At 39.8% G+C, this 10,118-nt stretch overlaps 1 protein-coding gene across 1 annotated transcript; it reads right to left on the reverse strand.

Annotated features, from left to right (window-relative positions):
- Positions 1-495: 495 nt before the first annotated feature.
- Positions 496-8,434, reverse strand: GLYATL2 (glycine-N-acyltransferase like 2). The gene is made up of 5 exons (XM_058689093.1): positions 8,140-8,434; positions 6,905-7,012; positions 4,568-4,694; positions 4,298-4,469; positions 496-1,264 (listed from the first exon to the last, which is right to left on the reverse strand). The coding sequence occupies exons 1-5, from the start codon at positions 8,269-8,271 to the stop codon at positions 856-858; spliced, it is 948 nt and encodes a 315-aa protein (XP_058545076.1). The 5' UTR covers positions 8,272-8,434; the 3' UTR covers positions 496-855.
- Positions 8,435-10,118: the final 1,684 nt, after the last annotated feature.

The raw sequence follows: 10,118 nt of genomic DNA on the forward strand, positions 1-10,118 counted from the left end.
GGGAGACTATCCTGACTTACCCAAGTGGGTTCTGAGTTTACTGACAAGTGTCCTTGTGAGAGGGGCATGGAAAAAGATGAAGGGTACAGGGGGAAAACAGAAATAGTGGGAGCAAAGGGATGCCAGACCACAGCCAAGGCATGAGGGCAGCTTCTTCAAGCTGGAAAAGACCAGAAAATGGATTCTCCCCTCCAAACTCCAGAAGGTACTGACCTTGTTGACACTTCGATTTCCCACCAACAATAGGAAACCAATACAGGACGGAAAAGTCATATTGAAAATATGAAGTTAAGACACACAAGTCAACCTACCCAGCCCCTGTGATTAAAAGCCAATCAGAAAACCAAATGTTCACTGATGGCTACATAATTTAATTCAGTAAAATATCTCAAAACTCTTGAGAGGGCACCCAGGATCAAAAGCTGAGGGCTTTTCAAGGGTCCTTTGGAAAACTTTGTCAGAGGAAGGGGAGAATACCAGAGGAGACACTTCTCAAAATAGTCTTTTTATTCTTAAACATAGAAGCATGAAAAAGTAGTAGACTTTCATGAAAGAAGACTTCAAAGAGGAAAATGTTGCTCTGAAAGGGTTATCTTGGCACTAATGATTGACATTGGATGATTTTAATTCTGAAATGTCTGTCACCATAAAGGAAAAACCTAACACCGAAAGTTCAAGCTTCTAGTTCTCTGTAATGTGGAGGAAGACAAAAATGTTGTACAAGGGTGGGTTAAGTAATGCACGGAACCAAAATAATTGGATGTTTTTGTGCTAATACAAATTATCATGATTGTATGTGAACTGATACTTTTTTTTTCACTGATGAGGAAGGCTTGCAATAGAAAATGGCACTAATCAACAATATTTCTCAGGACTGCATTTCCACTGATGCCAACCACAAGAAGCAGCCTTAAACTTCAGATCCCTCAGTGCCTGATTGTATTCCTCTTTATGTTCTGACACATGAAAATAACATGGCACTTTTTTCTGAATAACATAATTCATAAGGTGAACACTGGTTTTCTTCATATAGCCGTGCTTTCGGTATTCGGACACAGTGTAGCCCATTCTCATCTCACAGGACTGTTCCATCACAATCCAAGAGAAAAGGCGCCCCTCTGGACCCAGCACACCGAATCCTGGAAAATTCTGGAGGCAGCGTTCAATATATTTCAAGCTCCTATCATTTTTCCCAAATGTCGACTGTTCATTCACAAGCCCTGCATGGGAGGGATCCAAGGAAATGTTCTGAAAGCTTCCTTTCCTGTCAAGAAAAAAAAATGTGCATTTATTCAGCCAACATTTACAAAACACCAGGATTGTAGAAAATGAATATGACACCAATCCTTTCCTTGAGGATCCCACAGCCTAGAAGAGGAAACAGGTGGACAAAAAACTAATTCTTTGTCCCCTTCAAAATGTTCCCAAATAATTAAGAGGGCTGTCACCCTATGTACTTAATGATACATTTCATAACAGAGAGTTAGCATCATATAGTACAGTACATCTCAGAAAAGTCTAACCATTTATCCCAAGGAAGAAGATAAGCATTTGTCTTAAAAGAGGAAGGCTATATATACACCAGAGCAGCCCTCAATTTTGCTCGAAGATGCATGTGTGAAATACGTAGTTTGAATTCTGTCCCACAAAATATCTAAAGACACAAGGTAATACTTCTTTCAACAGATATTTCCAAAAAACGTGTATCACCAGAAGATGAGAGCCATGTTGATCTTAAGCTTCATGTGTCCCAAAGCCCATCACCACATACCTCTAGGAAAGTACCAAAAATGAAATTTAACAAGCACCAATACAGGAAAAAGAATATCATATTTTTTGGTGACAACAATAGGATTTCATCCTGATTCTCTCACTGGACAAGTTATCTGAGACTGAGTCTTCTCGTCTGCAAAATCAGAATCACATCCTCTCTGGGTAGGGGAGGTTGGGACAGATGGAAGAGCCCAAAGAAGTTTCAACTATCTGCCCCCAGGAGAAAGAGTTTTCAGGAATTCATCAATTTTAAGGTCACTTTAAGTGGGGTTAAGTGGGGTTGCTACGCACTAAATTGTCCATACATGGGTGGGGCCTTCTTTTCTCTCTGCCTGCCTGACCTTTCCTGGCCCTGCTTCCTCAGAGATCTCAAGCATCTCACCTGACCTTGTCTTGTGGCAGAGCCAAACTGAGGCTGGCAAGATATCAAGATATGCATTTGGGTTTAGAGGAAAGAAAGAATCACCTTAGGGCAGGTACTCCATTCCAGATTTTCAGAGTTATAATATTATTGAATCCCCATTTACCATTTTTCCCTATGCATATGTTTCTTCTAAGATTCTCATGGGAACACAGCTGGGCCACAGCAATATTTGAATATTGTTGGCTCTCCTGGCTAAATTAGTTGCATGTGTGAGCATATGTTTCAATTTTATTTTATTTTTTGAATTAGCAATATAATTATAGAGCATAAATGGATATTAATGAAAAATAATTCTTTCTTTTTTCTTTGATCTCCTATTATCCAGTTACCTTCTCTAAAGTCTACTAGGAATGCAATATATTTATGTAACCTTCCAGAGGTGGTTGATGCAATTTAAGATGTTTACATACTATGATAGCATACTGTATATATTATTCTATTTTATTTATTGTGTTTTTTACTTAGCATTATATTTTGGAATTCTTTCCATATTAGTTCCTATAGAGCTGATTCCTTCTTGTTAATGGCTGCATATTATTCCTTTGTCTGGATTATACCATAATGAATTGACCTGCATTCCTATTGATGGACACTTTGGTTGTTTCTACGTTATGCTATCACATATTGATTTTATCAAAGTCTTGGGGCGCCTGCATGGCTCAGTCAGTTAAGCATCCGATTTCAGCTCAGGTCATCATCTCTCAGGTTCATGAGCTCAAGCCCTGCATTGGGCTCTGTGCTGACAGCTTAGAGCCTGGAGCCTGCTTCGGATTCTGTGTCTCCCTCTCTCTCTCTGCCCCTCCCCTGCTCACACTCTCCCTGGCTCTCAAAATGAATAAACATTAAAAAAAATTTTAAATAAATTTATAAAAGTCTTAAAATCCAATTTGAGAATATCTTCCATTTAATATACATATTATGTTACCCAACAATTCCAATTCCAGGATTTATCTTTCAGAAATATTTATACAACTTGTGCGATGATCTGTTTATGAAGACATTTCTTATAGAATTTTTGTTATTAGGAAGAACTGGAGATAAATCAAAAGTGTGTTAATATGGGAATACATAATTGTGCATCTCCCTCTTATGGAAATCTATGCAGCTGCCAAAATACATGAAGATACCCATATGAGCTTACATGAAAGGTTTATATAACATATTGAATGAGAAAGGTTGCAGTACAATAATTGCCTATGTTGTAAAAACAAAAGAAAAAGGAAAACAACAAAACCAATTCATACACACAGAGTACTAAAAGCATACACACTAATATTAAGAATCTTTACACCTGGGGCCGCCTGGGTGGCTCAGTCAGTTAAGCATCTGATTCAGCCCAGGTAATGATCTCATAGTTCATGAATTCAGGTCCCATGTTGGGCTCTGCACTGACACTGCAGAGCCTGCTTGGAATTCTCTCTCTTTACCTCTCTCTCTGCCCATCCCCTGTTCTTGCTCACTCTCTCAAAATAAATAAATAAACTTAAAGAAAAAATTTACACCTGAAAGAAAGATTGCGGAGAATCTAAGTGGGCAAACTTTCGCTTTTTACTTTGAATGCTTGTATACTTGGTATAGCATACAGTATTTTTTTAATGTTTATTTATTATTTTTGAGAGAGGGAGAGAGACAGAGACAGAGACTGAGCACAAGCGGGGGAGGGGCAGAGAAAGGGAGACACAGAATCTGAAGCAGGCTCCAGGCTCCAAGCTGTCAGCACACAGCCCAACACTGGGCTTGAACCCATGAACCTGAACCAAAGTCTGATGCCTAACTGACTGAACCACCCAGACACCCCTAGCATGTAGTATTTTTGCAAGAAATTGAAAATAATCTCAGTAAAGATTGTCTATGTCACCATGATGTCCTGTACCCTCCCAGGAAGGCTACAAGTGAGTTAAATATATATATGGAAAGAACCTCATCTAATGAAGACCCTGCCCATGCTCAGCAAACCTCAGCTAATATAGTTCCCTCCCTTTACCCCTACAACTGTGTACCCCATAATTTAGTCTCAAATCTTGCCTTTCCAAGTCTGGCCCTTACGACAACTCAATGATTTCTTATCAGGAATTTGGGAAGCAAAAGGTAAAATCTCACTCGGTATCGTCATCCACTTTGGGCGTTTTAAGTGACTCCATCACATCCACGTGGTCATCATTGGGTTCTACCGGCATTTCTGTCATAATGAGTATGGTCTTCACATAATCCACCCGCACTGATTTTGAAGACGAAATTTTTCTTATTGCCTCTTTCAAGCTGTCTTGGCAACCTGGAGAGAAGAGAAGAGAAAGACAGGCACTGTCTGCCCCCTTCCACATCTGCTGTGAATGAACCAGAGGTCTTTGCTTCTTAACTCAGATCAGTTACCTTGGATCTGGAAGACTTGGTCCCAATTGATAACCTGGGGCCGTGCCAGGACTTCCTCTAACTTGTCAGGAGCTTTGGTGAAGATTTGGTAAGTGTTGGTATAATGATCCAAGTCATCCTTCATCTCCTGATACAACAAACAGTCAACCTTATTTACACAGCAGTACAATTTACAAAATGCTCTTGCATATGCCTGGAGCGCTGCAGACTCCATTGTTTGATACCCTCTGTTTTTCCCAGAGGTGTGGGCAGAAAATGGCCTTGGAATCCCTTGAGAAATAAACCACTATTCACAGATTTATGCTGGTCGCTTTTCGATGGTGCCCTGAAGGCACCTGTTCTTGGGACGGTGCTTAAGGACCTCTCTTGCCTGGGATGGGAGGTGCACCAGCAGGGTGTGTTAAGGGTCTAAAAGAGAGAGTGTGTACCTTATAGGGAGAAATAATGGGAAGAGGGTTGGAGTCAAGACTGTGGGTCTGTGAGAAAGCCATGCCTAGGCTAATTCTGACTCCGCACTCTGGTGCTAGCATGGTGACTGGCCCTTGCTGTGCAAGTGAACAGAGAGGACTTTTAGAAAGAGCCATCACAGCAGGTTCACAGCAACACCTGGAGGGGAGAGCCCAGTCTCTCACTGCCCTGCATTCTTGCTCACCTTCTGCAGCAGATACTCCCCTGGGGGTTTTTACAGGTAAGGTTGGGTTCTAATTCTCCTGATAACTATGTAAATGGAGAAGTGTGGGAGGAGGAGTTAAAATATCTGGGATATTTTAAAAAATTTTTTAAATTAAAAAAAAATTTTTTTTTTGAGAGAGACAGAGACAGAGCTTGAGCGGGGGAGAGGCAGAGAGAGAGGGAGACACAGAATCTGAAACAGGCTCCAGGCTCTGAGCTGTAAGCACAGAGCCTGATGCAGGGCTCGAACCCACAGACTGTGAGATCATGACCTGAGCTGAAGTTGGATGCCCAACCGACTGAGCCCCCCAGGCGCCGCTAAAATTTTTTTTAATGTTTATTTTTGAGACACAGAGAGACAGAGCATGAACGGGGGAGGGTCAGAGAGAGGGAGACACAGAATCTGAAGCAGGCTCCAGGCTTCAAGCTGTCAGCACAGAGCCCCACACAGGGCTCGAATTCACAGACTGCGAGATCATGACCTGAGCCGAAGTTGGATGTTTAACCGACTGAGCCACCCAGGCGCCCCTATCTGGGATATTTTAACTCTGGGATGGAAGGGATTCAATACTTATGCTCCCCAAATCTGAAAGATGGGAAAGACATTTTTATTAAATAGACAGTAGGCTCTACAACACAGGTTTGAACTGCGTGAGTCCACTTTCAAGCAATTTTTTTTAATTCGGTAAATGTATTTTCCTTATGATTTTAAGGACATTTTCTTTTGTCTAGCTTGCTTTGTTGTAACAATACAGTATATAATACATGTAACATACAAAATATGTGTTAATAGACTATGCTATCATAAAGTCTTCTAGTCAACAGTAGTCTATTAGTAGTTAAGTTTTAGAGGAAGTCAAGAAATATATGCAGATTTTTGACTGTGCAGGGGCTGGCGCCCCTAACATCTGCATTGTTCAAGGGTCAACTGTACATGATGTATCTGTAGTTTAACAATCCTCTGACATAGTAATTTCTGTCAACTTCACTTTTTTATAGCGAAGAAAGCAGCAGTCTTCCCACGGTCACACAACTTGACAGATTTAGATCTCAAACCCAGTACTGATTCAAATGTTATTGGATTATGTTCAGTCAGGTCCAAGGAAAGCAAAACACTTCCTGACCATTTCCAGCCACAAACATCTTGAGGTATATGCCTGTGATTAGAATCTCAATGGAAAAGAATTGACCAGGGGCACCTACATGGCTCAGTTGGTTGAGCGACCAACTCTTGATTTCAGCTCAAGTCATGATCTCACACTTTGCAAGATTGAGCCCCGAGTCTGGCACCTCTATGAGTGTGGAGCCTGCTTAAGAACTCTCTCTTCCCTCTCTCTGTCTCTCTCTCTCCCTCTGCCCCTCTCCCATGTGCTCACTCACTCTAAATAATAAAATAAAATAAAATAAAATAAAATAAAATAAAAAATATAAAATAAAATAAAATAATTGACCAGATGGGATCCCAATGTTATTAATAAGCCCTGCATCACTGACCATTTGGTTTACACCCATGCCTTATTTCACTGCCCCCTCTCCCATCCAAGCAGCCATTCCAAAATCTGTATGTATCAGGGATGCCAAGGTTCTCAGCTTCAGTCCCCTCATTTACACACAGAGAACATCCTGAACATGACTGGCTTGGCATTCAGTAACTAGTGCTCTCACCTCTCTCTGAGGCCAAGTAATGACTATCTGATAATCTGGCCAGGCATCCACCAGCACCTCCATGTTGAATGGATTTTTATTTTTAATGTTGCAAATGGCACCATATACCTACAAGAGCAACAGATCAAAACAGGAGGAGATGAAGTTTTTCTTTGAGGTAGGGTCTTGGAGGTGGTATGGGCACTAAAGCCAGGAGACAGGAGAACTTGACAAGATCAATCTAGTGCTTTCAGGATGACTCACTGAACTATCCATCAGGAAGTATGCTGCAAAAAAGCCCAGGAAGGGTCCACAAAAATCTAAGTTAATCAGTGAATCATTAGGAAATGGCTCGTCTGACATTCTTTCATTCATTTTTTAAAAATTCATACCATCTTTTTCATTTCATACTATACCATTTTTGGCACCTATTATTTGTCAGATTTGTGTCAAGTGTGGAAAATTCAAAGGTGAGTATGATATGGCCACTGCCTTCAAGTTTACAAGGATGGGGAAGTATATAGTTTGATCATAATAAGACACATATTCTGATAGATGCATGCATATGGTTGTGTGGGATCTCAGAGAGGAAAGTCACTACCTCTCTAGGAGTGGTAGGAAACTTACAGATAAAGTAATATTTGAATTCGGTCTTCAGAGATGAGTAGAATATTTTCCTGCAAAGCAGAGAAGAAAGGCAAGTAATTCCAGGTGAGAGAAAAAGCATGCATGAGTGCTTGAAGTTGTGGCAGATTATATCTTCCCTGATGAGCTTTGAGGGCTCAGTGATTGTAGCATGTGGTATATGGAAGAGACATGTTGGGAGATTAAGCGGAAGAGGCTGGGACATTTTGTAATAAACCTCAGAATTAAGGAGTGTGGACTTTTGTGCCTTGGACATGGACCACTACTGAAAGTTTAAAACAAGGGAGTGGTATGATCATATTTGTGTCAGATAGATGACTCTGGTTACCAAGTGTAGGTAAGCTAGTAATATTGTAGAAAGGCAGATATTGTAATAGTCTGGAGCAGATAAGGAATTCCACTAGAGATAGCAGTAGAATGGATTCAAACAATGTATAAAAGAGGAGAAGGAGAAGGAGTAAAGTAGGTGTCTGGATATGGGTATTAAGATCATCCTTGCCAAAGGAGTCTGACTTTAGACTTGTATTTCCATCTGCCTGGGAGGTTCTGAGCCCTGAACCTATATTCCCACACTTCACCCCTCTCTCCCAGATTTCTCCCTACTCTCTCACCTTCAAGGACTCAGGGATGCTCTTTTCCAGGGATTCATACAGAATCTGCAGCTTCTGGGATTCATGAAGCACAAACATTGTATAGCACCTGAGCCTCCTTCTCCCAGGAAGATGACCTAAGGAAACATACATACAAACAAAAACACCTGGAAAGATGAGACAGGTGTCCAGCAAGAGGAGAAAGGAAAAATCACCTAGGACATGATACACTGCCAAAAATAAAGGGCTTTAGAAATTTTCAAGTCCAAACCTTTCATTTTGCAAATGAGAAACTAAAGCCTGGAACTGCAGCTAGACACAGGGTTCCTTGGGGATCTTTCTACAGTTCCATGGAAAGTACCATAACATATTTGGTGAAACAAATCTCTCCAAATATGATTTGAGAGAGATTTGATTTGATTTGATTCAAATCAGGCCAAGAATCTGAGGAGCAAATGTCTTCAGCTGTCCAGATGCAAATGAAGAACAACGAATCTTTTCAGAAAAACTATCCCAAGGGACCCTGAGATCCCTGGGCATTGAAACACTTGTGCTAATGTTGTCATAGGATCAGTAGTATTTTCAGACATCATGAAAGAATGCAATCTTCTGGAAAAGGTCCTAGAGACTATATAGAGTATAGTCACTTTTTCCTAAGGAACAAAATCATAGGAAGGAAAAAATTGTTGATCAGGAATGAAATTACCCAAGTATAAATTGGCAAAATCTAGAAACTTGAATTATACCCTAGCAACCTTAAAAATAGATCAAACCCTTTTATTCAACAATTCTGCTTTTAGAAACTCATCCCAAGGAAACGGTAATAGGTATCTATAGATACGTAAATATAAGGAAATTCACTGCAGTATTATGATACTATAAATTTAGAAATTATCCCAAAATGGGGTGTTTTCTGTCTCAGTCAGAAAAACATGTGACTGTTGATCTCGGAATCATGAGTTTATACCCCATGTTGGGTGTAAAGATTACTTAAATAAGTAAAACTTTAAAAAGTAGAAATGATCCAAATCCATTATAGAGGAATGCTTAAGTTAATGATGGCATATCTAAATTATGGATCACTGGGCAGACATGAAAGTAACATCTACAAAGTGTGCTTAATGACAGGAAAAAGTCTGTGCTAGAAAGTCAGGAAAATATCTAATGTAATACCATGTGGGTAATATACAGATGGATAGGTAAAATGGTTAGCCATGTATGTGTATGTGTGTGTATATTCACCTCAAAGTCTTTCTGAAATAAAGTAGTATATAAATAAGATACACATAGGATTTTTTTTCCATTCTTATACCCATGAATATGTATATATATTTATATTACATATACCCGATCGAAGTATATATGATACTTAAAGACATTTATAAGAGTAGCTATATTTTCTAAAAACTAACAAAAACAAGAAACTCAGAGCAATTGTGATGGCTTATAGAGGAGCCATCATTTTTTTTTAAATCATAACTATCCTGGAAAAATCTAGCACCTATCATATGGTATTGGTGTATGTAGCCAAAATCAAACCAAAAGGAAGTACAGCGATTAAGAACATGGTCTTTGGAGTCAAACAGACCAGGACCCAAACCTTGGCTCCTCTACTTGATAGCTGGGTCACTTTAGGTAGATTACTTTACTTGAAACTCTCTGAGATTTACTTTCTTCATCTATAAAATGTGGATAATCATACCTACTTTGTGGGTTGTCCTAAGGATGACATCATGAAATGTATATGTATATGAAGGGCTTAGTGTTCTGTTGGATGGTGTACAGATGTGCTTCTGAGGGAAATTGTGAAGACCTGAAAACCCAATCAAGGGAACCATTCTATTGGACAGGAGCATAACCAAACAAAGCTTCAAATATGGCACTAAATATAAGTTGTCTAAGTAAATCTGTTAGCACAAAAACAAAACAAAAGACATTTTGAGGGAAATCACAGCTCTAGAACAAGCTAGTATATTTCTGGCCCTGTCTAGGACAATGGA

This window comes from Neofelis nebulosa, chromosome 10 (assembly GCF_028018385.1).
Source record: "Neofelis nebulosa isolate mNeoNeb1 chromosome 10, mNeoNeb1.pri, whole genome shotgun sequence".
In the NCBI taxonomy this organism is placed as follows: domain Eukaryota; kingdom Metazoa; phylum Chordata; class Mammalia; order Carnivora; family Felidae; genus Neofelis; species Neofelis nebulosa.

Coding starts and splice junctions, on each gene's coding strand:
- GLYATL2 (XM_058689093.1), bottom strand. CDS start 8,271: ATGTATGTTTCCTTAGGTCATCTTCCTGGGAGAAGGAGGCTCAGGTGC. Junction 4,695..6,904: donor TTACTTGGCCTCAGAGAGAG/GTGAGAGCACTA, acceptor TTGTTGTATCAG/GAGATGAAGGATGACTTGGA. Junction 1,265..4,297: donor AAAGTGGATGACGATACCGA/GTGAGATTTTAC, acceptor TTTTCTTGACAG/GAAAGGAAGCTTTCAGAACA.